The 27,883-nt window shown below is 39.0% G+C and overlaps 1 protein-coding gene across 5 annotated transcripts; it reads left to right on the top strand.

Moving 5' to 3' along the window:
* Nucleotides 1–262: 262 nt before the first annotated feature.
* UBQLN1 (ubiquilin 1) lies at nt 263–27,386 on the top strand. 5 transcript variants are annotated; one of them, XM_056324604.1, is made up of 11 exons: nt 263–549; nt 12,208–12,359; nt 16,486–16,601; nt 17,897–18,159; nt 18,937–19,095; nt 19,744–19,987; nt 20,462–20,604; nt 21,579–21,662; nt 23,860–23,975; nt 24,283–24,451; nt 26,172–27,386. In XM_056324604.1, the coding sequence occupies exons 1-11, from the start codon at nt 388–390 to the stop codon at nt 26,262–26,264; spliced, it is 1,701 nt and encodes a 566-aa protein (XP_056180579.1). In that variant the 5' UTR covers nt 263–387; the 3' UTR covers nt 26,265–27,386. The 5 variants fall into 5 exon arrangements, with proteins under 5 accessions (XP_056180579.1, XP_056180577.1, XP_056180578.1 ...); XM_056324602.1 differs by having other exon boundaries at nt 26,194–27,386; XM_056324603.1 differs by having other exon boundaries at nt 17,918–18,159; nt 26,191–27,386.
* The last annotated feature ends 497 nt before the right edge of the window (nt 27,387–27,883 follow it).

Raw genomic sequence — 27,883 nt, forward strand, 5'->3', positions numbered from 1 at the left:
CAACCCTGACCACTTGCGATTCCGTGAAATTTCCAAGCACAGCGCCCCGCTGGATCTGAACATGAACTCCAAGCTCCACGACGGCAGACCGAGCGTTCAAACCCCCCGCGGCGGCGGCGGCTGCGGAGGCCGGGGCGTGCGGCGCATGCGCGGGGCTCCTCCGGCGCGCGGGGGCGGGGCGGGCCAGCCCACACCCGGGCAGGCACCGCCCTTTTCTAGTAACTTCCCCGATGCGGGGCGTCATCAGCGCGCGCCGCGGCGGAGCCGGGCTGTTTCCGGTCGCGGCTGCGGGGCGGGCGTCGGGGTCGCTGCGCAGCGCGGAGGGTCTGTGGCGAGCCGGTGGGAGCGCGCGGGCGCAGCCGGCCAGGTCTCCCACCCCCCCCCGCCATGTCGGAGAGCGCGGAGGGTCCCGCGGGGGGCCGTAGCCCCCCGGAGTCCCCCGCCCAGGGCTCCGCCGCCGCCGCCGAGCCGCGGATCATCAAAGTCACGGTGAAGACGCCCAAAGAGAAGGAGGAGTTCGCCGTGTCTGAGACCAGCAGTGTCCGGCAGGTGAGGGCAGCGCGGCGGGCCGAGGGGCCGGCGGGCGAGGGAGCGAGCAGCGGGGCCTGGCGGGGGTAGCCAGGACGGGGCTGGGGCCCGGGGCCGGGCGGAGCGCGGTCTGGGAGAGGAGACCAGGCCCGCGGCTCCCGCTTCCAGCATTGCAGGGCGAGGGCCCGTCACGGTGACAAAGCAGCTCCTGTTCTTCGGACTGGCCTGGGCCCGGCCCGGCCCAGGAGCCGGCCGCTGCCATCTGAGCCTAGCGGGGGTAGTGAAGAAACCTCCCGCTTCACCTCCTCCTCCCCTCTCCGTCTTTTCTCTTCGCTGTTGCAATGCTGAGAGCCGGGCCGGAAGGTGGATGTGGCTCCTTTTCTAACTGTGAGTTGTCCTGTCGAGCTGACTCAGTCTGCAAGTAGGCTGGCTAGCGAGCATGACTGTAGAAAATAGATGCAATCACCTTGCGTTGCAGCTGTGTACTGCCGGTGGTTACCTTGATCTAAAACTGTCCTTAGAAGCAGCAAGCAGGTTATGCAAAGATGCCTGCATTTTAGGGAAGTTATGTCTCTAGACTGTTTGTAATATTTACAGTACAAATAAAGCATGCATGCTGTACTTAACTGTGCTAGTTATTTATGCAGTACTTAGCGTGGCAGTACTGTTAGGCAGGTCTGAATTATCAGGGTCTTTTTTGCATTCTTGTGGGAGCCTGTGCCCAGTGGCACCTTTGGCTCAACAGAAGCAGTGACAGCTACTGAATCAATCAGTACTATTTGCAAGTATTGACTAGAAGTTCATTATTTGAATTAGAAAACTAGAAATCATAGAAAAGGTATAATTAAACTGTAAGGTAGAGGTGCTGTAAAGCCAGAGTCTCCCACTTGGTGAAGGATGTAGACGTTGCTGTGCTAAATACTCCAGAAAGTGAAGTTCCCTGAAGGAGAGTCAAAGCTTACTTCGTTTTCCATAGAATTTCTCTGAAGTCCTTATTGAAATGTCTCTAAATGTGGCAGGTCAGTACGATTTCACATTTTTTTGGTACAGTTGGTAACTGCAAACTCCACCAAAAAGAGGTTACATGTGTGATAGTGCCACTGTTGTCTAGTTACGGAGCTTGAAATCTTTTCCTTTACCTAATGAGTGAGCTCAAAGGCATTGTGTGGCTATTGTAGGAGAATACAAAAAATGAAGTAAAGGCTCCCAAGTGTAAAATTTAGTGCCTGCACCTTGGCTAGAATATCAGACTCTTGTTCCAGTTAGTAAATGTACAGAGACAAAATGCTGTTTCCGCTTCCACACACCCACCCACCCCCCCACTAGCTTTTACACTGGGTCTGGTTTAGAATCAGATTTTTTTGTGTCAGCGTTTGGCTTATAAGTATCCCAGGCATAAGTTTCATTGAGGTCTTCACTCCAGCTGCCAGGGGGGTGAGACTACTGTCTTGTCTTCACTGACATTTTCAGATATTTTGGCAGCTGCAGTATTGTATGTATCAGCTACTGTCTCTGCAAGCTTAATCTAGGCATTTCTCCCAAAGGTAAAATGACTGTGTTTGCTTTTTAATGTTGTCCACTGCTTTCCCAGCAATCTCAGTCTGAAAGGGGTGCTTTTTGCTTCTCTGTTCTCCACAGATTTGTGAACTGTGTCATGCAGTTTTTGTTAAGTCTTTGCAGGTTTGGGGGGTTTTGTGTGGGTGTTGTTTTTTGTTTGGGTTTGGTTTGGGTTTTTCTTTTTTTAAAGAGAGATTCATACGCTGGATCTGACTTGAGGATCGCATTTGTCCTGAAAAGCAGTCTGCTGTTAGTTTAGGTCCTTCAAGAATTATAAACATGATTTACTTAAGATGTGAATTTTATAATATTTTCCACTTCAGCAAGATTGTTTTAAATGTGAATGCCAGTGAGGCTGCCAGGTTTTCAAATGAGCAATTGTCTTAAACTCAAATAGTTATACAACCTGGCAAGAACATGAGTTTTTACTGAAAGCAGCCACACAAATTTAGGTAATTAATAGAACATACTGCTTGAAATGTCTTTGTTGTCCACATATACCTTAAAGTCCAAATGTTGTCTCCCTTGGAGCTGTTGTTAAAAGATAAAATCTACAGTTACATCTTGATTTCTTGAAGTAAGGTTGCCCATATGGGTCAACCGTTTGCTTTGCGTCTCAGACAGTGTCGTAACTAGTACTAAAAAACTGCACTGTTCCTGTAGTATGACTAGTACTGGCTGTTGCTTTTAAACTGTAAAAATCGGCTGTTCTTAATAATAAGCATCAACAGTAGATGTTATGCTTCTAGAGCCAGCCTTGAAAATAGGTTGATCTCAAACCAAGTATCTGTTCAAATGCATCTGGGATCAGCAGGTGGTTTGTTCTGTTGGTGTAGGTGGGCCTGCAATGCTTGCTGTATTTGTAGGTTGAAAAAAACCACCCAGGTAACCCTAAAACAGCAAAATAAACCCCATTCAGTTACATGTTTCTGGAGCTAATATTATAACTTTGTGGGCTGACTTGTTTGTTTGTCTGTAGTCATTTCAGAAAACTGCCAGAACAAAAATCTAGATTTTTAGCTAAATATTTTGGGTCATCAGGGCCAAATTTAGGGCTACACAAAACATATTTTATGTCGGCTCGTTAATGTAAATCAGGTTTGCAACCACCCTAAGTCAAGGAGGACTTTTCCCTACGTTGGAAGACTTCAGCAACGTAGGATTTGTTATTGCTGATACTGTTGTTGTGCAGCTAGAACAGCAGATATGCAGGTTGGAATGGAAAATTACCTTCAAGTACAAAGCCACTCTGGGAGGTCAGTTGATTGCAAGTGCCACCCATCTGTCTTTTTCTCTGTTGAACCTATTTGATTGTACTGAGCACAGTTTGGCTCAATGTTAGGGCAAAGACCAAATATTTGCTTTCTTGACTGGGTATGACACTGATCGTGAAGTCTTTGCAAAAAGCAAGAATATATGGTGTGTAAAGATAAATACCTGTAAGCTTGCTGACTTAAGCCGACTCTTGACGGTGCTGACACCTGAGCTTAGCAAAACTGTCTTTTGCCTCTGTCCTGCACTGTAAGGACCAATGCCACCCCACCCCCAGTTCATTTTCTGACTTCATCAATCTTGGCAATCTCTTGCTTAGCACAGGTGACTTAAGCGTGTGTTTTGGTAAAGCCTGTGTGCAAAGGCAAAGTGCTCATGTTATGGACGACTTGTGTCTCTATGTCTTAGTGAATGACTTGAATTGTTTGAGTGGTGAGGTGTTGGAACTAGTTAAATGGAAAAAACATTTTACTTTCATCATTGAGACTGTTTACGCAATGAGGGAATTTTGGAAGAGTTAAAGCTTGCTGAAACTTCATAGTGCATTTCTTTTAATGCCCAATGTTGACATTTGCAGCGTTCAAGAGATTGTTATATTTGGTTCAGAGTTACTGTCCAGCAGTGCATATGCAGACTGCAAGATACCAAGTTGTGCATTCTGTGAACATGACAACTCTGAAACTTGCTGTATATTTTTAACTTAAGCCAACAAACAGTGCATATATCAAATCTGCACTGATAATTTCAGAAGCTTGCAGTTCTTATAATTACTGTCAATCCTGTGATTATCTGAAAATTTTGGAGTAATGTCCATCTGGAAGACTTAGTGAAATTGAGTTTAGTTCCACAGAAAACAGATTTGGTTCTTTTGCATTTTTCCCCCATATCTATTTAACTTCAACATTTTAATGGAATGTCTCTTCAGTGTGGGATACAGTTTTTAGTATTAGCATATTTAACAGCTTGTAGTATGCTTTTGAAAATAAGTGATTTCTGTACTACACTAAATTATAGGTAAAAGCCTGACTTACTGAATTACATGTGTAAATGTATACATTGTGTTGAAGGATGCTTTTTGTCAACTGGAGGCCTCATGAGGTTGTATTCTCTGATTACAACTGAATGCAGTTTATGGTTGAAACTTCAAATCTGTAAATCCAGGGTTTCAGATTTGTGCCTAGTTCTCAAAATCCCAAATTCCTAATGTTCTGCTTATAAAGATCACATAGGTATAAATGTTAAGGGGAGCATTGGGTAATTTGGTAGTGGAGCATCTTTCCTGACTTGTATATGCTTTTAATATTTTATGTAATGTTTTGCTTCATAAAGGAGTTAAAATTAAACTGTTCTTAACTTAATCCAATCCTTTCTCTGTTTTTCTGTAGTCCAGGGATTGCTGAAGGGTACAACCAAAAAAGGTTGAAACTGGATAATGGAGTTCAGTTTGTTTTCTTTTCCAGTGTTATGATTTAGCTTTCTGTTGGCACTCAAGTGAATTGACTACCAGAATTGCTTAACATTAGGTTTTCCATCATCTGGTGTCTCGGTGCATTGAAACACATCTGTGGACTCTACTGCATATATATGCATATAGCTCCATAAATACTCCTGATTATTCATGTTTCTTAAGGTTTGGAGTTTTTTCTCATTTTGGAAACTTGGTAAAAATTGTTTTAGAGCAATGGTAGATGGCTGTTTGGTAGAACAGAAACATTTAGGAAAAGGTCTATTGATTTTACTGACAATTGGCTTAGTTAGATGCAACTCCGAAGTATCAGTTATCAAACCATGGTACTTAGCAAGTTTTCTGATAAATGACTGGCAGATATAGTAAAATAAGAGTACCTATTTAAATAATACTGTGAAGTGTCTTGTGTGCAGATACTTTCCCGCAGAGTACAGGTTCTTTTTAATATTTCAGGTTTTTAATCCTTGTTAAACTTTATTCATGTTGCATAGGGCCTGCCTTGCTCCTGTGATTTTGTGTGAGTTTGTTTTGCTTGCAAAACACCTTCACCCTCAGTCATGGGTCAGGAGTATCACAGAATCTTTAAAGATTGTCCTGTATACTGTTCAAAATTGCAACAGCAGAGAAAACTCTAATGAATAAACAGCTGTGATAGAGGTCTCATGGTAAGAGGTGATAGAGCTCTCATGTTTAGAGCCCAGTCAACATCTTAATCTAGTGACTGTAAACCTTGGATATGTAAGAAGGGTCACTGTATGGGAGTAAGGTTAGGCCAAAATCTTAAAAATTGGGAATATATTTTTCTCCATATATTGGGAATATATGGAGAAAAATGCTTTTTTTTATACTTCTTGTTTTAGATGGCATTAATTGTTTGCTTCCACTGGCAGGCTAAAAAGAATGTTAGCTATTATATCTGTAGTCCATTCATGTTTATATTCAGTATCACCTTAAATTTGAAACTTGCTAAAGTCAAACTGTTTAAAGACACTTACCAGTTTAAAGTTGGATGAGAAGAAATTCTGTCAGCAGTAACTCCCATCTTGGTGTTTCCCCAGGAAAAATGGATGTTGCCCAAGGTCTTCCCAGTTAAGTTAAAGGATAAAACATCTTATGCTGTCTCATGAAAAAGAAAGTATAGGGTGGATTCTCAGGAAGGAGCTCTACTGAAAGAATCCTGGTTTACACCTAATCCTTTTATGCCCTTTTCCAGTCTTGGTGCCTTGCTAGAGAACAGACTAGTTCTGTTGCAAGGACAGCACTTTGCACTGGTAGATTGCAAAGTGTTTTTATGGAGAAGGGAAGTATTGGTAACCATTTCTTCTAAGTCAAAGCATGGAGGAGTGGAGTGACTTGCTGAAGGATGTGTGAAAGCAATAGAACTAGCTAGAACACAAGTCCTGAGCCCTTTCCACTAGGTTGCATTTCTGCAGTTTTCCTGTATGGGCTACTAGCCTTGCAAACTCATCAGGAAACTGAATGTATTTCTTGAGATGAGTTTGGGTTGCAGGAATTTGAGGAAATAATTGGATTGTGAAACTAGCATGGGTCACTGGCAAGGGTGCAGGAAGATAGTAACTGCATTGGGTTGTGAAAGAGAGAATACGCTTATATAGAAGCCTGATTTGGGATGCATATCTGACTACATTTTATCTGCTGCATGCTATAGGCTGTGGGCTAAAAGTGCTTTCCTACTTAAAACCACAAATTTGTGTCCCCCTTCCTGTATATGTCCAAGAATTGTGCAATGAAACCCTGTCTCCACTGACTCACTTTAAGTCCCAGTCATAAGATCACCAGGTATGATTCATTAGGAAAGCTATCGGTGGTTGTGTTGCTGTGAGTCTGTGGTTCATTAACTTCTTGGGTCAGGAGGACCTGTAGCCTTTCATTCTATGCTATAGAAGAAAGCCAGAGGTCATCAAAGTTAGCCTCTGTTGAAACATCTAGGTGTAGGTGTAAGAGTAGGATCTTACTAATGCACTTACACAGTTAAGTTAATAGGAATAGCAGCTGAAAGTTTAAATGATCATTTGAAATGGCAGTGCTGAACAAGGTAATGTGATGTGAAGCTCTTTGTAGTAGAACTGCTGGAGGGACTGCTGAGAATGTGAACTGCAGTTCAGCCCTCTGGGTACAAGCTTTTGCTTCCGTGTCATCCACTACTGTATTCAAAACAGAGTGTGTGGGGAGATACAGCAACTTTATTTTTTTATTATCATCTAGATAAAATTGAGGCTTAGTATCTTTGAAGCGGTTGCAGTGTTTAGGGGCCTGTTTTTTCCTACTTTTCGGTGGGAATTGGATGTTGATTCCCTGAGGCCTCTTTCAGACTGTTACTGTAATTTAATTTTTAAGTGTGTCTCATTAAGCCAAGGTTGAGAGGATTGGGAAAGTATTTTTCATTTATTTGTTTCCCTGTTTTCACTGCTTTTTCACAGTGCTTGTCATGTGAATGGATAGTAATGTTGTTACAGTTGCTGTTTTTGACGTCATAGAGTGAGGCAGCAGAAGCTTTTGAGTCCTTACGTAGTGGTAACATACGGAAGGACAGTTTGCATATTAGTATTTTTTACTTTGCCTAGAATAACTTTGTACCAGGCCCTTCCTAGGCCTACTTGTCAGATGCTCAGATGTTAATATGTTAATGTTTGAAGTAGGGATCTGCTCTGCAACCTGACAGTGCAAAACAAGTCTTAGTCAGCTGTTCTACTCATGTATTCAGATACTTGCTTTAAGTGACAAAATGTTTACTTTAACTAGGTCAGGTGGAAGTACGCATTTGTTCAGCACTGGGCATTAACATCATGATGTCCACCCTTTGCAAAATTCTTCACAGGAAATAAGCTGAGGTGGTGTGATAGAAGTCCTAACTTGCTTCACAGCTTATTTTTGTTTTAACATAGAATGAAAAAATCCAAGTTTTGTTAGCACAGTACTGGGCTAAGTTTTTTTTAAAGCTGTGTAAAGATGAGGATATTTAACATGGAAATTGAGAGTATAAACAAGAAGTGCTGGTGTGCTGCTAAAAAAAAGTGAATGTTCTCAATGTGAAAAATGACACTGTTCCTGTCCTTTTAAAAACAAAAAAGTTGATAGAAACAAGTCAGCTTGAGGTAAAATGGTAATATGGGCAAAGTGCTTCAAAAAGACTAGTTTTAGATTTGCTCTAATTCATGTCAAATCTACAAGTTTCCATGCTTTAAGGAAGTTGTGACCTTGAATTAATTCACTCTTACTGTGTTCTCATTTACTCACTAGGGAAACTAGGACTCTGTCTAGATGTTAGTCTTGTGTTTCAGTCTGACTCCCATTGTGTTTCTGTCCACTGATTTGTCTATTAATGTCTACAATTGACTTAATTATACATAATTTTTAGTCAGTGACTAGAGGACTACAATGAACTAGTTCCTGTGACTGTGCTGGGTGTTGGGTATGGTGAAACATTATTTTTACAACTTTAAGTCCTTTTCTTCGCTCAAACTGAACATCTTTTTTTAGTATCACAGTGCCTAGAATTATTACAGTGAGCTAGAACTTGCATTTTAGAATATTAAAGCAAATAAACCAAGCAGTGGTTTCAGATTATGTTAACAAAAGTGAAGAGTTAGTGCAGTGGGAAAACTGGACAGAAATGCTCATTATTTCCAGTCAGTGACACTTCAAACTCCTGCTTTCATTTTCCCTGGTAACAAAGTATTTAAACTATAATTTACTGATAGTGCTTTTTCTTACAAATGTGTATTAATTCCCATAATCATAATCTCATTTGCTTTATTCCCTTTGCTATTGATTGCATATGTTTAATTTGAGGCTCTGAGGCAATATGTACCAGATTAATGTTTACAGTTCTGTTTAGGGAAAAGAGAATTGAGAAATTTGGCTTCACTTTTTATGCTGTCTTTCATTACTGTAGTGCTGTAGCACCTTACCCCTCAAATTATTTCTTGCCAGTAAGAGTGGTGGGGAGTCCTATAAAAGCTACACAGATAAGGTCTGTGGGAGTAAGAATGCATTTGCCAGTCATTTTGCTCGTCCTTTTGTTGTCTGAATTTGAAGAAAATTCTGTGATTTCCCTTCACTGTGGGGGAATGGACTTGCAGTTCAGTTACCATTAACAGTGAGAGACTGATAATACCAAAGGTAGGTTTTGCATACAGAATGGAAGTCTTCTCTTCCATCCTCCTTGACTGTATTTCACAGTGCAAACAGTAGTGACTTGTGACAAACTCCAGCCTAAAGCTAATAGTCTTCTAGTATTAGCAGAGATCAGGTGATGCCAAAGATGAGACTTATCCTTGTCTTCTGATTTTTATTTTTTCCCCCCAGAAGCAACACATTAGGTGTTGATCCCCCCCCCCTTTCATCTTGGTTGGGCTTTTTATGTAAATAAACCTCAGTCAGAATTGGCTGTTTTCTTGACAGTTTTATTATTGTGACTGGAAAGATTGATTGTGCATTTGGATCATGCATGTATGTTGCCGTATAAGTTGTTTTGGGGGTCCTGGTATATTGACTGTTGCATTCATGTCATACTGTAGTATTGTTTTGTAGGTCTGAATAGCATTAAATGCAAGTAGAGAAAAGGAATTTTATAGCCTTTTGATGGCTATATACTAGTAACATTATGTACTGTTTGGTTATGTTCTAGAAATGGGGTTTTGTTTCCTTAACCTGATGGGTAAATAGCATCTTCTGGAAGTGTGTCACAGGGCTTGGTTTAAGATAACGTAATTTAAAGAAGGACATTAAACTAGAGTGTGTCCAAAGGAGGGTGATCAAGACAGTGAAGGGCCTTGATGGCAAGACTTGGAAGGAGCAGCCCAGGTCACTTGGTTTGTTCATCTTAGAGAAGAGAAGCTGAAGGGTGACCTTGTCAGAGTCTACAGCTTCCTGAAGGGAGGCAGCGGAGGAGGAGGAGGTGCTCATCTTTTTGGTGGCCAGTGGTAGGACACAAGGAAATGGAATGAAGCTGCATCAGGAAGGAGTTCAGACTGGATGTTAGGAAAAGGCTGTTCACTGAGAGGGTGGTCAGTTGCTGGAATGAGCTCCCCAGGGAGGTGGTCATGGCATCAAGCTGGTCAGAGGTCAAAGAGTGTCTGGATGATGCTCTTAATCATACAGTTTAATTTTAGGTAGTCCATTGAGGAGCAGGGAGTTGAATTCAGTGATACTTATGGATCCCTTACAACTCAAAATATTGTGTGATTCTGTGAATATTTTTTATACTACAGCATCAGCCTTCTGATGAGAATTAAGTTGTGGATTTCACAGTCACAACATATTGAAAATGTGATGAGTTTGGGTAAATAGGTTTGGTTTGGCACAGTGTGGTAGTCCTTTATTCTTATGCATTAGCTTTCTATGAAATTGTATTTCTGCTGGTTTTATGCTACATTAGAATGTGTATTAAGAATAATGAACTAGAACACCACAGAATAAGAAGCAACTGCATGAACAGTTGCTCTGCAGAAAAGAGTCTAGAGTTTATAGCTGTTAAATAAGTCAGCACTGTTACATGAATGTTTTCTCACTTTCTTATAAATAGAAGTATGGTTTGCAGGATGTGGAGTTTATCCTGTTGTTCCATTAAGTATAGATAAGAACCGGTATGGAATATTTTATCCAGTTTTGAGCTCCCCACTGACAAAATGATGTAACTGGATTTGAAAATCCAGAGTGTGACGGGAATGATCGGATTAGAAAACAGCCCTCAATGAAAGATTAGCCTTACTGCAACCCTTTATTCTAAGGAGAACAACGGTCTGTTTGGATTGTCCATTGTGGACAAGACAATGAAAAAATAGGACAGTGAAATGCTGGAACAGGTTTCTTAGAAAAAAGTTGCTGGGGATCTGAAGAGAACAGACTAGATAAACATGTCAGGAATAATTCAGCTAAGTAACCCACTTTGGGAGGAAGTAGACTGGGTGACTTTCTGGAATACTTGCAACTCTAAATATTGTGAGTATAAAGGCTGACTTTATAAGTTTTTTAAATTTTTTTCCCCAAGAACGAGAACTAATGCTGTGTGAGTAGACTTCTAATAACCAAGGGTAACCTCCTACCCAAACACAGAAATTTTTTACCTCTGTTGTTAGACACACTCTCTCCCTGCCTCCTCCCCCCATCTGGTTTTTCCCCTCTTCCTATACTAAAAGAACCTTCAAAGCCTAATACAGTGGGATTTTACTTAGAAAATTATTCATAACTAATTGAAAGATTAATATTTTATATTCATAAGAGTGAGACCTCCGTAGGCTGTTTGGGAAGGTTTTTAAAGTAGTATGGTCAACTAACTTAAACTGTTAAATAGGGTGAACTGCTGAAGGAGTTTCTGACTGTCTGGGATACTCTTAAAAAACTTAGCCTACTGACTAGTTTTATTGAATAAATTTATCAGGCTTTCTTATAATCAGGTAATTCCTTAGCATTTTTTCTTGGGTATCTTCCTTTTTAAGTTCTGTGGGGTTTTTTTGTTGTTTCTTTTTTTTTTTTTTTTCTTTCTGTGAGAGCATTTTTCTAGAGAATAGTAAATCCCAGTCAGAACTCAGTCAAAGCGTAACATGGCTATTATTGGCTAGGAAGGCAAGGAGGTACATGATAGGCATCCATGTTCAGTTGTTTTAATGAGGGTATGATTTCCTGGTCAGCTGAAGAATGTGGCTATTAGCCATGCTCTGGGCTGCAACAGTATTTCGTGTAGCTATGTTATATGTTGAATGAGAAAGCAGAGCCACTTGAGAGGTAACTTTTACCTGCATGGAAGGGAAAGCTAATTTTGATACATGGAAGGCAGCAAAAATATGTCTAAGAAGAGAGGATACTTCTCTGTTTATTTCCAGCAAAAGTGTAGACATATATATCATACTTGTGATATTCCATCCTCAGTCTTTCAGCAATGGATGGTTTCAGTGGCACGCGCGCGTGTGTATATATATGTATCAGTGTATACTTACTTTTATATAATTATATGCACACTAGTATATAATTATATAAAAGTATTTATGGTGTGTATATATTTGTGCATATATAAGTAGTATACATACTTGTATATATTTATTGTCATGGATGGATGCCTAATTGAAGCCATAGTAGTCTTTTAAGTGGAGTCTGAATTTTGTTATTTGGTAGTTACATAACTAGTGGTCTAGATGTGAAACTCTTGATTTTTATTATACAAAATAAAAATAACTATTTCCCACTTTCCTATGGACAAAAAAAATTAAGAAAACTTAATAAAGAATTTCTAGATGTTGTGAAACAATCTGCAGTGCAAGTAGGATAATACATTAAAGTGAAAAAAATAAATTGTCCTTAAATCAATACAAAAATACGGTTCAGTTTTCAATTACATAATTGTGTAAATATTTTCTGTTTAGTTCAAGGAAGAAATCTCTAAGCGTTTCAAGTCCCACACTGATCAGCTGGTGTTGATATTTGCTGGAAAAATTTTAAAAGATCAAGATACATTGACTCAGCATGGAATTCATGATGGACTTACTGTTCACCTGGTTATCAAAACGCAAAACAGGTAACCTTACTGATGAGTGATCTTCTGTTTACCTCTAAGAAGTGAAAATACTCTGAATTCTTACTAGCTTTCTGTTTGGCAAACCTAGATTGGACTAAATCACTTTAATCATCTCCTTAGTCACAGTTGGTGCAGAATAAGTCTGAAGTTACAGTGCTCTTTTCTTTGGTTTGTCTTGTATTTTAATTGGGTTCATGTTTCTAGATGCAACTGTCTTGCGCTTTTGGTTTTAGTGCTGAATACTGGCTGTATTTTGGCTCCGTAGGTCTAGACACCAGCTCATAACCATCCATATGGATATGTTGTGCAGCTTTTCATTGTGAAAACGTGCAGTGAATCCTTACTTGCTGTTTGATGAAACAAGACAAGGAAGTTTTTTGGAGAACTGCTTTAGTGCAGCTAGTTTATCTGGCTGTAGAGAAGGCCTTGGAGTTTAAGAATTTTTTGTTTTGGTGAAGTAACTTTAAAATGACAATGAGAAAGTTGCATCAGTTGAGCTATGTCATCTGCACATTACTTCCTGTGAAGTGTCCAGAAGGAAAAGGCTAAACTCAAAAATCCTTTCAGCAAGTAGGGTAATACATCCCTCAACTGAATGCAGCTTGCTTAGTCAATGAAATACGCGTTATTCTAGAGTGAGAGTGTTCTTGCTCCCCTTCTGCTTGAGTCTTTCCTGTCTGTGGTGAGGATCTCCTTCTGTGGGAAAATGTCACATGATGAAGGTAAGGGCATGCAACTCAGGACAGAAACCAAACATGCTTTCTATTTCAAGGCCTTACCAAGTCACAGAGGCGTCTTCATAACATAGCATTAAATTTATGTACCTGTTGAAATTAGTAGCATTAGTATTAAATGTAGGCATCTTTGAAAATCATGTCTTCATTTCCATGGTCACTTCCTGGTGGGACTATCTTCTCTGTCTTGGGGTTGTGTTTCTGTCAAAACACTTTTGTTTGCACTGGCAGAGGTTTCCCTTCCCTGCCCCATGCCTCCCCAGCCTGCAGTTTAGACCTGATAGCCACCCAGATCTTGTGTACGGTATTAGCTAATACTGTGGTTCTGTGCTTCATGCATCTAAACTAGTATTATGCTATTGTCATGACTTCTGCTTTTTTTGCCTGCAGTCTTGAGTGTGGCAGAGAGGCTTTGTGCATAGTGATAGCAGGATGCTTTTGACTTGCACAGTCACCAGAGGATTCATAGGTTGAACCTACAAGAGCTGTACGTACTGAAATAGCCATGCCAGTCTCTCTTACTTTCTTGCATTTTGCCTCTGGGCAAAGGAGCACCCATGCACAATGCCACTTCTATGGCTTTCGGGGAATTTTTGGTGTCCCTGCATTGGTCCTGTCAGCATTGCAATCTGTCTCTCCTCTCCTGCTTTTTTTGAGGAATTCTAGAAGACTGTATTACCATTATCTTCAGAATGTTTTAATTGTGTCCCAGACAAGGAAGTAAAAAAACCCCACCAGCTACAGACCCTTTGCGTGTATGTACCTTGTCTTCAAATGAAGCAGTGATGTTTTCACCTACTGTCTTTGCTGGAATAAACTTAAAGTATGCTCCTAAGACCTGCTAAAGAGAACTGCCAGCACAATGAAAATCACCTTTTCAGAAAGTACAGTGTTGTCCTGAACCACCTCAATATTCTGTATATGAAATACCTGGGGTTTATGCTTCACCCAAAAAGCAAGACTTAGACCCCTCTGATGTGGCCTGTCAAGTGCTGGGTTTTGGCCATGAGTATCAAGATTGGATTGCTTCCAACCACTTTATGCCACTTACTTTTCTGTTTGTTGCTGCTGCTGTTGCTGCCATATACTTGAATAAACAAAAGTTCTGTTCCAAAGCTAGATCTTTTCCCTTCTAAATAATATTAGAAGTGTCACTTTGAAATAGGAAACCTCATATATCCCAACCAGTCCGTGTTGAAAAAAGATAAATTTTATCACTGTGCTACATTTCGCAAAATTATACAGGCTTCCACTGTAATCTTGTAACCTGGCCTAGACAGTGTCAGAGCAGTAGTGAGTGGTCAGCAATGGGCAGTGAAGATGCATTGAATTTCTGAATACAAAGTTCCAAGTCAACACCTATAATTTGTTAATAAGCGGCCAGAGGAAACATAATGGCAAAGTGGATGTAAAAGATGATGTGCACTTTACGGGAATTTCACTCAAAGACTTGAGGCTGGCAGACTTCATACTCAAATCATTATCTTGAGGAAATACACCCCAAATTTCCATAGAAGCACTATGAACGGCAAGTTTTCAGTCGTCTGCTTTTCTATCCTACTTTGAAAACCTTTCTTGTCTGTTACACGAAGAGTTACAGTTGCTTCTCAAAACAGTTTTTCGGTTGAAAAATCAAATACGGTTTAAGCTTTTTACTTTCCTTTTGCTTACGAAGGAAAGATTGCTGTGTTTTCTAGACCAAGGGAAGCCAAGTGCCTCTAGCAGAAGATCCATGGTCAGTGTACAGCCTATAATCTTCCTCACTGAAGTTACAGCCACATGGTCAATGGTAGTTGTGTTGTGTTCAAAGTTCACAGTTGCCATTAATGTTACAGAGTATTAATGCTTCCTCTCAGGAGTTTCACCTGATGCCTTATGTCAGGGCAACTTATGTCAGAGCTATCCAGGATTCCCTTTCCTGGATTGTTAGCATCTGTCTGAAAGATTTTCTCTAGAACGGGTTTTCACTCGGCAAAATCTGTGTTTTGATAGACATGAAAGGAAACAAGAAAAGAATATATATTAAAAGATGCAAAACCAAATTTGTAGGAATCACAAGTTTAACAAGAACTGTTAGATATCAAAACCAATATCTCCTCCTTCACACCCAGAACATCAGTAAGAACTTGAATAAGTTGACTTGGTCCCATGGCATCTTAGACCTTCATGACTTGGCATGCTGTGATTTATTTACCTGTTTACAAGAACACTGGTCAAATGAGCAGGGTATAGCAGCAGAATAGGCTACTTATAAGTTAGTGTTGATTTGGTGAAAGAACTTGCAAAGTGTGCAAAGTATTCCACATGCCTCTAGTTTCTGTTTATGGCTTTGGTAGCTAATGTTTTGCCTGGAGTCAGAGAACTCTTAGAAATAGCAGGGGAGCCTCTGGACCTGAGGCATCTCTTGGGCTTGGGTTGGATATTTTTGTTTATTTGGATTTGTTTCTGTTTTGGGTTTTTTTTTCCAGCCTCTGCTTTAGTGAAAGAATCACAGAATTTCATTACAGCAGAAAGGTGCTCTGAGATTAACCGAGGCATGAAACTTAGTGTACTGTTGAATCCTCAAATCTTTGTGTGAGGTCTGAATTCATAGTTTCTACAAGTTACTTCATGCTGTAGTCCTGCAGATACAGGAATTTGTGAGATTAATTGTTGAACCAGACTGGAGAACTCATTTGGGTTTCAAGTTAGCCTCTTTCTGTTTTGAATAGAGGCCAGGTTAGTTTTACACAAGCTCAGTTCCTTGACCTCTTTCACTAAATGGCAGCACCCATGTTTATGCCTCTGCAGTAGAAGGGCATGGCCAGCATATGACTTGAGTATGCTTCAGTGCCCATGCTAAATTATGCTGGCTTTAACTTCATATAACATTTTTTTTTACCCTGTTCTTGAAATCTTAAATTTTATTGAGATTCTCATATTTGACTTCTAATGAAATGTTAACTGAATTTCACATTCAGTAAGGCATCCTATTAATGATGCGGCATTAAGTAAATTCAACACATTAAATCTTGCTATGCTTTATTTAAGCCCCAGACATAATCAGTAGTATTTGAGTACAGTGGAATAAGGCAAGGATCCTTAAAGCACGGTAGAGGACTGAGGAAACAATTCATTGGTGGGTGTCCCAGGGATAGGGTGAGAAGATGGTAATGGCTGCAGTGGTGCCCATCTGTTTTCTTAATGTTTCAAACTACTGTTCTGTAAAACTGATGATATTACGGATGTCTCGGAAAGATTTTACAGGAAACCATCTAGAGATAACAATCTGATTTTTGAGAAAGAATCAAAATGTAGATTAAGATTCTCAAGTATGATACTGTTCCTGTATTTAACAGCATTATTTAAATGAACTTGTTAAAGTTGCAACTTCATAAACTTGCTTTTTTTAGATCACAAGACCACCCAGCTCAACAAGCAAACACCACTGGGAGTACTGCTACCACTTCAACATCAAGCGGTAGTACCTCAACACCAGCTTCAACAAATAGTAACCCTTTGGGCTTGGGTAAGAATATTGGTTAGATAGCATGGAAAACTTTAAAAACAAACTAACTCACCACCCAAAAAAGTGATTACATATATCTATGGTATTGGTTATACAAGGTTTCTGATCAGTAAGTTACCAGAGGAAAGTTGTTTCCTTAATTTTTTATAGAATCATAAGAGTAGTTTGGGTTGGAAAGGACTTCCAAAGAACATCTAGTCCAGCCCCCCTGCAATAAGCAGGGATGTCTTAAACTAGATAGGTTGTCAGAGCTCCATCTAACCTGACCTTGAATGTTTGGGATGGGGTATATACCATCTCTCTGGGTAGCCTGTTCCAGTATTTCACCACAAACTTCAGACTTGGGCTGTTTCACCTTTAGTAGTAAGGTGCCACTTATGCTATATTCTGGCACTATGGGTAATGATACTCCTTCCAGTGCCCTTGTGCTCCTTAAAAGTGCATCTGAGTTGCTGTGAGGAGAGTTTTGATGAAGTTGGACCTGTAAAATGAAACCAAGATCTGGAACAGGAGTAACAAAATTGCTGCTAGTCTTGCAACTCGGTATTTCTCAGGTTCCAAGTCTAATAGCATCAGTCTTTTCTTTATGGATAAAGAGGCTGTAGTCTATTGACTTAAAAATACTATCTAGTGTTTTTAGTGGGATTTTTGGTTCATTCTTTTTCATGCCATTTGATTTTGGGGTCCTGGGAAGAGGTAGAACAGGAAAAGCTACCCATAGTAAGCAGTTGCTTTCTTAGGTGTAAACATGTCTTCAGACTGATGAGTACTTTCTGAGATTTCTTGTTTGGACTCGGCAGAGGAGGGGAGTTCAAAGCATAATTAGTTCTTGGTGCATTAGCGAGAAGAGGAGCTCTACTTTTTGATTAGAATAAGGAATATGAGTCATATTGTGAACTCTCTCTTGGTTATAGTCTAACCAAGAGACAGATAAATGATTATTATAAATGCATTGTCAGTGTTGCTGGGAGGGGGGGAGGAACCTAAGACCCTGACAATCAAACATCCCTTGTATCTTACCTATTGAAAATGAGAAGAAGAAGCTGTTAGAATTATAACACATTCTATTTCAGATAACAGTTTCTTGGATTTTTGTTTGTGTGTCTTCTTACTTAAAGAAGTGAACTCTTGGTGGACAATTCCTTAACAGCTTGCAAAGATAGACTTTCCATTCATCTTCATTACTTTAAAGTGTGGGATAAGTTCAAGTATTTTGTATTTAGAAAGAACCTGGATGTGTTTCAATGTATACTAGAAGCTGAAAGTTTGGTTATACTTTTTTCATTCTCTTAAAGGTGGCCTCGGTGGTTTTGCAGGTCTGAGTAGCCTGGGCTTAAATACATCAAACTTCTCAGAGTTGCAAAGTCAGATGCAACGGCAACTTATGTCCAACCCAGAAATGATGGTTCAGATAATGGAAAATCCATTTGTTCAGAGCATGCTTTCAAATCCTGACCTGATGAGGCAGTTAATTATGGCTAACCCTCAAATGCAGCAACTGATACAGAGAAATCCAGAAATCAGTCACATGCTGAATAATCCAGATATAATGAGACAGGTATGTGGAAGGATCTCTGTAAGTTCATGACTTTTGATTATATTGTAACTGTGAACAACAGAACAGGAATTGGACGTGCTTAAATATTCTTGAAGTATTTAGGCTTACTAGAAAATCCGTAAGAGATTGCTGTAGACAACTGATACTTGCGTTTCTAGTTGTTAATGTCCAAAATAGACTGATAATTCAGAAGGTCTGCGACATCGTTCTGACATTGAGGACTGTGTAATCATGCCTTCGGAGGTTAGAGTTGGATGTCTGTGTGTGCACTTGAAACCCTCTGTACCAGAAGTAGTAATTATCCAAAATACCACATATTTTAGTTTTATCTAACTGGGGGTATTTCTGAGTACTTCTAAAATTAATGGTATGTAACATATGGTGTTTGGCAGAAGGTATCAGAAGAAAAATAGGTGCTTCTGAAAATGTAGGTATTTACTTTAAATTTCTTACTATAAACTGCCTGTTGTAATGATGTTGGAAATGGTAGGAGTATTTCGTGCTGTGAAGATGAAGAAATAAAAGAACAGTTTAATCCAGGTTTTTCTTCTGTTTAGCCAGTGCTTCCTGACCCAATGAACATAATGACAGTTGTGGTAGAACGCTGGCTAAGTACTGAATTCACTTGAGTCCCACTAAGCTGACATCTTCATTTGGCTTTAATCATAATTTCAAACTGGGTTAAACAGTGGTAACTGAGATATTGCCAAACGCTGAAATCCATTCGCCTTAGAATGGATTTCTTATTAATACAGATTAAACGTTCCACTTCTCTAGACACTAGAACTTGCTAGAAACCCTGCAATGATGCAGGAAATGATGCGAAACCAAGACCGAGCGTTGAGCAACCTTGAAAGTATACCAGGTGGATACAATGCCTTACGACGTATGTACACAGATATTCAGGAGCCAATGATGAATGCAGCACAGGAACAGGTGAGAAAAGATTGCAGATGCCACTGAAAGTAAAAATTTTTTTAAAACAAAAACATGTAAGTAATGTAAATTTCAAAATGCGTATGTGACAAAATGTTTCTTGAAGCTTGAAGTCAACACGTGGTCTCTTACTCTTGAGGGGAGGAGGAAAGAGCTTTAAAAATTTGGTGCTTCTCTAAGCTTGAAGAAATACAGGTATTGCTTTGTGTATTTGAGAAAGTATTTTAAAGTTAATGGGTTCCTGTATTACTTGATTTTAATTTCTTTTAATTCTTTGCCTTAAAATTCTGAGGTCCAGGAATATTTTTTTAGGGGTGTGTTTAGTAACTTGGAACCTAAGATGGGAAGGAAAAAAGGCTTTGAATTTGTAAACCAGTATGCAAGATACAATCTTATTGTGATCAAAATACCAGTGTAGTAGAACACTGCTTTCAAAAAAATGTGATTTAATTTTTTCTGGATGGGCTAGTATCTCTAGTCTTTTCAGAATATTTACAATGAATTACTATAGAATGGTGAGTATGACTTGTCAAGAGCCATCAACGCTTACCACCTTCTGTAATTTTGGAAGGTAATTTGTCATTTATAGCCAATGTATAAACTGTTTGCTTTAGCAGATAATACATGTTTGCTTTCCTTCCCCTGTAGTTTGGAGGTAACCCATTTGCTTCTTTAGTAAGCAATGCATCAACAGGAGGGGACAGTCAGCCATCTCGTACAGAAAATAGAGATCCTCTACCAAATCCCTGGGCTCCTCAGTCCAGCTCGCAGACTTCCACAACAAGTACCACCACCAGTGGTGAGAGTGGTGGCAGCAGTAGTGCTGGAAACAGCACCTCTGGCAGCACAGGGCAGAGCTCAACTGTACCAAATTTGGGACCTGGACTAGGAGGTATGTTTGTTACTGCAATTTTATATATTTGCACATAGTTGGGACTTGCAGGAAATTATGCTTTCATTAGAGAGTTTTTGCTTCAGAGTTTTTGGTGCTATTTACTTTTGTAGAACATTTGACCAGTAGCAAAGTCCTCTGTAGAAAAATAAACATAAAAAGTAAACAAAGAGTGGTAATAGTACTTGTGTATTGCCTTAAAATAACAAAGGCAGGGAATCTCTATATAAATGATAGTATTTTTCCTGTTTGGAGACAAATGTGAGAGCTAATAATTTTGGATACTTAGTGGGATTGCTTGTTGGATACAGCCTCTGTCTTCTAGGATGTCTCTGGAGGCAGAACTGCATTGAGGTATGTTTCAGGGACTAAAACTCTTAGAAACCAAGTGATTATATCCTGGTTCTAGGTAGTCTAATTCATCTGATGATAGTCAGGATGTTTGCTAAAGTGGCCTTTTACTTTTTTTTAAAGCTGGTATGTTCAACACACCAGGAATGCAGAGTTTATTGCAGCAGATAACAGAAAACCCACAACTTATGCAGAATATGTTGTCTGCACCCTATATGAGAAGCATGATGCAGTCATTAAGCCAAAATCCTGATCTTGCTGTACAGGTAAATGCATTTGGTATAGTAATGTATTGTGTGTATTGATGTGAAAAAGAAAAAAAAAAAAGTTCAATCTATGGCACAGTTAAATTTTCACATCTCAGTTGTCTGTAGTGAGTGGCCCAGTTTTCAATGTTAAGCCCTAACTCACTGAAATTATTACCTACTTATACTTAATAATTTGTTGCAGTGAGCTTCTTCAATTTGTAATTGGACATCATGCCAGGCATGCTTCTAAAATAACTTGTAAGTTTGTGTATGTTTTGTACAGCCCTAAACTTGTGACCCAGCCTAAGAACCAGTTGGACAAAATGAATGTTTTGGTTGTAAATTACAGTAGATCTACCAGTAAATAAATACCCTTACTAGCTTTGGAGAAGTGAAGGGAGGTGAGGTGGTGCCCAGTCTAGGAATGATTCTGGTTTCAGCTTCTGTTTTGTGACTTGTGCTCACTGTAGAAGTTCAGGTGCCGTTTTATGAATGCTATCATAGAAGTGCTTTCAAATTTTACTTAAAGCAGTAATATCCAAAGTCAAATCCTGAACTGAGACTAAAAAAACATTATCTTCTCTGTAGTAAATACTCAATTGGAAAATGTCCTTCACTTCAGGTGACGTTTGCAGGGAAGCCATTGCTTAGATCTCTAGTGGAGGCTGAGCAGACAAGGATTTTCTTGTAATACAAGTGAGGTTGTCTTGGCAATTATCTGGCAGTTCATTCACTTAAAAGATAAAAATACCCAAACAAACCAAACTAAAACAACAGCAGCATAAATGAATTAAAAAAAAAAAAACCCAACCAAAAAACTTCTGCAGTGTGTTCTAGTCCGGTTGTTCATAACAAGTTTTGGTCAAAGGAGATGTAGATGATCATTATTCTATGAGGTTATTTTCATAGACTATTACCATGTAAGTAGTTTTCAAACCCCGTGTGGTTTTTACTACTTGATCTTTGTGAAGTTAAATATTTTTGTCCCATAGATGATGTTGAATAATCCTTTATTTGCTGGAAATCCTCAACTTCAGGAACAAATGAGACAACAACTTCCAACTTTCCTTCAGCAAGTAAGATGAAATAGTAGCTGCTAATACATGTCTGCAAATCAGTGAGAAATATTTTCAATAAACTGGTGTCTTTGATTTGGCTAAAAGCTAGATTCTGTAATATATTCTCTTTAGCTTTAGACACCAGGTTGGATTGTCACGTAGTAATAAATTCTTGCTTAATGGCTCTATCCCTTTTAAAAGTTAAACCTGATTTTTAGCGGATGTTTTTGTCTTCGGCTAGTGCAACTGCTTAGATTTGCTTTTGCTTCTTTGCTTGGAAGGAGTTCTAATGGCTCATCAGTTGAAGAACACCTGTTTGCAACATGATTTGTTTTGCAAATTAAAAAGCTTAGTACTTCTCCCACTACTAGAATAAAGTTTCATTATGCTTTTCTTGTACCTCTTCAAACCTACCTTGAGTATTTGGGAAAGAGATCTTACAGCATGTCTAATTCAAAAGAAGTGAGTTCTGAAGTTTTTTTGCCTGTAAAGATTGGCCTCCCACCATCTTCCCCTCTTAATATCACTGTGTTTGCAGTCTAGGTATTTGCTTGGTATTAGCTGCCACAGCGTGTAGTAGTACTGTGTTCCCTAAATAGGAGCAAGCAAGACTTTTCTTAGGAATTGAAGACTTAATCAAATGCATGAGTTCATCATTAGGCAGTCCTTCGTATCAGAGTAAATGTGCGTTGCCAAGATCTCAGTATCACCTTGCAATTTATCTGCACAGCTAGTTCTCTGCTGTATTCGCTATGTTAGGTCAGATGATCAGCAGCATTAGCAGGTGAAGTGTAGAAATAGCTGGATATTCTTAGAATGTTGAGAGCACTGCAGCTTGTACTCCCTTGCTTGTCTACTGGCATTTATATTATGGGTTTAGGTGATAGAAACCATGGAATGTTCCTCTGCATAATGGAAGGCATCTTTTGCAATAAAGGGCAATTGCCTGGCAGAACTAGGAAAGAATTGCTGCTGCTACTTAACAGCTGAAATTAATAACTTTAATAGAGGGAAAATCCAGGTCACCTAAGTGCTCCGAGAATTGTTGGGCCACCATTTCTGTAAAGTAACACAAATATGAGACAGTAAGTTGGGATTTAAATAATTTCTTTAAGTAGTTGCAGCAGCTTTCTTTGGAGAACGCAAAATGTTTTCCTCTTTAAAATTTGAGTAAACTTTACCAGCTATATTTAGTTATTTTCAGACTTCTAGCTGTCAGGAAGGTAAAAGTCCAAGAGATGAATGGAGAATATTAACAACTTGCTGTGCTTAAGTCTCAGTATGCACCCATATTCCAGACCAGAGTTCATGTCCTATTCTGCAGTTCTCTGCACCAGAGGTAGTTTGACCTTAATCTGTAACTTCTATGCGAATCAAAAATGTTTTTGCAGCCGAAGGAATTTGGTGTAGTTGCCAAGTGAAGGCTGCTAAGATTAACAAACCTGTCTGCTGTTTGAAGTAGGTCTGGCTACCAAGGCTGTGTCACTTGTGACTGAAACATTACTTTTCACTTATCTATGGCATCTCTAAGCAGAGGTGAGCATAAGCCATTAGTTTTGGGTTTGTATCTAAAACAGTTAGGTTTCTGGACACTTAATTTCAGAAATGAAAAGAATTTGCCTTTTAAAGTATCTGTGGATGTGAAAGCCGGTTAATTGAAGTCACAGGAGAGAGAGAGGCCTTGAATATTCTACATTTGCTTGCTAGTATGTTTGGCACTGTATTTGCATTTTTTTAGGCTCTGAGGGCACTACAGATAGGAAGACATGCATAAATAGTCATGATCGCACTGCTGTGGTCTCAATTTAGCTAGGAAAAATAAATATTATATAACTTGGATACCTGTTGGTCTTGTTCCATTGTGTTCACCATAGTTGCTTACCAGTAGTACGATATAGGAGACTAAATCTAGAATGAGTTGGACTAATACAGTCCTATAGCTTTGAAAGATTACAAAGTCTGCTGGAAGAGGAAATGAAAAACACTTTTCCCTGTGTACTTCTTATTTGAAAGACTTAGTCCACATCTAGAGAGTTCATTGATGACCTCCTATGAAAGTTTTCTCAAAAAAGGAAAAATACCTGAAGGATTTCATGTAAATACTCAAAGCTGCATAACAAGTTCAGAAGTTATATCAGATTCTGTAAAACATCTAGTGATAAAGATTAACTGTGAATGTCTGCATATATTGGAAGAGTTTATCTCCTTTTCTTAGATGCAGAATCCTGACACGATATCAGCTATGTCAAACCCCAGAGCAATGCAGGCTTTGCTACAGATTCAGCAGGGCTTGCAGACGCTAGCAACAGAAGCACCGGGGCTTATACCAGGGTAAGAATCAGTCTTACAAATTTAGACAAGACCTTTTCTCTTGTGTTTCGTTGTTCATTCTTTTTACACGTGGAGACTTAACCAGTTTTTATTAAAGATGACTCTTCCTGCCTTTTATAGTTTAACTAAAATTTTTTTAGAAGCTGCCAGTTTTGCCTGCTGTGCGCTTCTAAACAGTGATGACTCTGGTCTTACTACTTAAATTGTCATTCCCTCTTGAACAGGATTTTTACTGTAATTAAATAACTGAGAAGGCAAGCTACAATTTATAATTCAAGCAGTGTATTTCTTTTTCTCATTTATGCAGATTTAATCCTGGTTTAGGTGGATTAGGAAGCATTGGAGCTCCTGCAGGGTCCACTGTACCTAGTTCTGCTCCCAGTGACAGTACAAGTCCAACATCAGGAACTGCTGAACCTGGTCATCAGCAGTTTGTCCAGCAAATGTTGCAGGCGCTTGCTGGTGCAAATGCTCAGGTAAAGTACATCACTATATTCTAGATTTTTTTAAAATTCTTACTTGGTTTTTGCATTGTAGACCACTAGAAAGGAAGCTGATTGTTGAGAGGAGAGCCCCCTAAATACTTCTGGTCAAAGGAGAGTAGAGGGGGTTTAAAAGTGGTGTTGCACCTGTGCAAGTAAATGCTGGAAAAACATTGAACTTGAGTAGAAGTATCCTTTAAACAGTTGATTTTTATGCACTCATCTTCATACCCTTTAATTTCTGAAGTGCTTGGAAAGATTGAGGCACATTGGGATGGGAAGGTTTGCTGGCAAGTGAATTGTGGGCTCAGGCAAGAGAAAAGCGTATTGAACATCGTTACCTCTGTGCTTTTTGTCTTTATTGCGGGCTGCCACTCTTTAGCTGTAACTAAGCCTCTGTCCCACGCTTTGGAATAACCACACTCTGGTTATTTGGAGACTGAATTTGTTGTATGGCTTCATTGACATCCTGCAGGTCCAGACTGTAGTGCATTTTGTTAACATGCTGAGTGGGATTAAGGGTTTCCAGAGTTCCAAAAGTCAAGCAAAAGTAGCAGTTTTGCCAGTAGTTGTAGGGTGGTGAAGAAGATTGGCTTTAAAGGAGACACGCTGTTAACTCTCCAAGAATGCTGTGTGAAACGGCACCCTAACACTGTGGTGCATACCCAGTGTAATGGCAGACCGCTGGTGGAAGGGGCAGTCCTGCTTTTTCTGTTGCCACAGGGTGAGTTAGTTCAGCTTCCTGATCTGACAGACTCTTTTAGTTTTCTAACCACAAGAAAGTGTTGGTGGGTGTCACTGTGGGAAACCATATTATACATTTTCACTTAAGTTGTCAAATCTTGCACTACTGAGTCAACATTCTCTTTAGTTTTGCATGGGGGAAGCAAGTGGGAGGCAGTTCTTAAATTCCAGGTTATGTCTTTACATTGGATTGGTGTGGAACCATATGCAGATTTTAAATACTGGTGGCAATTTCTTGATGTATGAAACTGTTGAATTAGAACAAAAGGAAAATTAGCAGTGGCTGCACAAGTTTTGTCTTAATGTCTGAATCAACTCACTGATTTCAAAAATGCTTCTCAGTATTACTTCAGCATATTATTTTCTATAATTGATCTGATTCAGATATGCCTCTGAACTGATACACCACTGAAGTTATGCAGAATTTTGCCATGAGTTTGCGTGAGCCAGATAATCCCATAAAGCACAGCTGCCAGTTTGCCTTAGACTGAAGCTTTCTAACAATTAGAATTTGGGTAATTTTAGTGAACAAGTGCTTGGAGCATTAACAATTATGTGATTTTTATGTAAAGAAAAAAAGTCTTTGTTCACTATTGCCAACAGTGACATCATCATAATCCTTGCTGTTTCATATTACTAGGCTGAACTCTGTTTCATTTAAATAAAAAAACATGTATGTGCTTGTCTTTAAGAAAATGTTCATGAGACATACTTACCCAGTTTAATTTTAATCCTTTTCTATCAAAGAAGCAGCTTTTCCTGCAGTTCAAGAATGTCATGTAAGTGTAGATACTCTTGGAAGCTGGTCTGACTTGTTAAATTCAATTCAAAACTGAATTTTTTTTTATGTCATAGTATAGTTTTAGGATCTCGAAAAAGATGTAGTAAAAAATTTGTAAAGACAAGAGTGGTGCAGAACCAGCTGCGTTTAGATCCTCTACTTTACTAAATGTGTGTTATGCCTTCATAGCTTGAAATTTTATTCTTAGCAGTTGCAAAATCCAGAAGTTCGATTTCAGCAACAACTGGAGCAGCTGAGTGCAATGGGCTTTCTGAACCGTGAAGCAAACTTACAAGCGCTAATAGCAACAGGAGGAGACGTCAGTGCAGCTATTGAAAGGCTGCTTGGTTCTCAGCCTTCATAGCAGTGTTTCTTTAACTTGAAAAAATGTAATTTATTTTTGATAACAACTTCTAAATCTTTAAAATATTTGCTTTATTTCATTCTGACTCTTGGGATTGTCTTGTTACAACTAAAATCAATCTGATGCATTTTAAGGTGGAGTGCAGTAGTTTTCTTCAAATAGTGGGAATCAATGCATTTTCACTTTTGCATGCATCACACTTTTCTGCATTATTTGTGATTTTTTTGAAACAATCTCAGCTTTCACAGTTGGGTGAGCAGGTTTTGTCTGACTTACAACTGTCCAATTTATTTACTACTTAAGCATTAGCTTTCAGTAGTAATTTATGTAGAATACAAATTAAAAATGAAACAAAATTAATTGAAGCTACAATTTGTGGGTACCAATACTGCTTATTGTGATTTTGGCATGGTGGTTTTTTTGGGGTTTTTTGCTAGCAAAATGGTGAAAGACTTACACCACTTCAGTAACTACCTTTTTTTTGCTTTAATTTGTATAAACACAATATATACAATGGAGACAGCTCATTTCTGGAGATTTACACATTGCAATAGAATGAGATTATAAGAAATGCAAAAAAGCCAGGGGAAAAAAAAAGTCGTAAGACTCTTTTCAGTGTAGAATCTTTCAGCATCTTTGACTACCATGTCAGCAAAAATGCTTAAGCAAGTTCAGCTAAAATATACTAGAGTTACTGTTCTGGTTATCTCTTTAAATCTAACTGTACAGAAACTTGCATTGTAACATTGTTTCAATATTCACAAAGATTAACTGTAAATTACCTTTATTATTGTGCAAATTAAAGGGGCACTGACTTGTGCTCTGGAACGGCTTCTAAGGCTTTTTGGCTTGTTCCATTAGGATTCTAACATGTATTCTGATTTGTAATTGGAAATATTACTTTCATTCATGGTCATGTGATATTCTAATTCCTTTTAACAACCATGTAAAAAATACTGTATATCTCCTGAGTTTTTATTGGTAGTTACTTCTCTTGTGCACAGGTAATAAATGAATTAAAAGAATCTTTAAGCATCTTGTCTCAGTGTGTTTGCAGTTGATGATAACTTAAGTGTAAGCTCCAGGAATATTCCCCACCTCTGTAAGGCAGAGGGAAGAAAGTAAGAGGTATATGATGTTGAAGATGACTAACTTAGATAAAATGGGGTAGCAGAACAAAAGATGCTACTCTGTGTGTGTGTGTGTTACTGAATAGCATCTGCTTTTTATTGGTCTTCTTCGTCAGTGTAGTTGTGAATATGCTCACTGAATTCCTGTAGTGCTTTTAAACACTGGGTTTGAACATTCTTTTTCTGGTACAAGTATTAATTCATTTTGCTCTAAAAATCATTGCTTGCAAATAGCTTAACTCAAGGTTGTTAATCACTTTGAAGGGAAATTATAATGCAACACGAAGGAAGAAGCTGAGCACACTTCAGCATATAGTGAAATTGTAAAAACTTTTGTGAAAGCCATGTATGCAGTTTTGTTGGCAGTAGCTGTGTTGTATTCTTACCACAGAAGGGAAGTTTCAGTC

This window comes from Falco biarmicus, chromosome Z (genome assembly GCF_023638135.1).
Source record: "Falco biarmicus isolate bFalBia1 chromosome Z, bFalBia1.pri, whole genome shotgun sequence".
Lineage (NCBI taxonomy): Eukaryota > Metazoa > Chordata > Aves > Falconiformes > Falconidae > Falco > Falco biarmicus.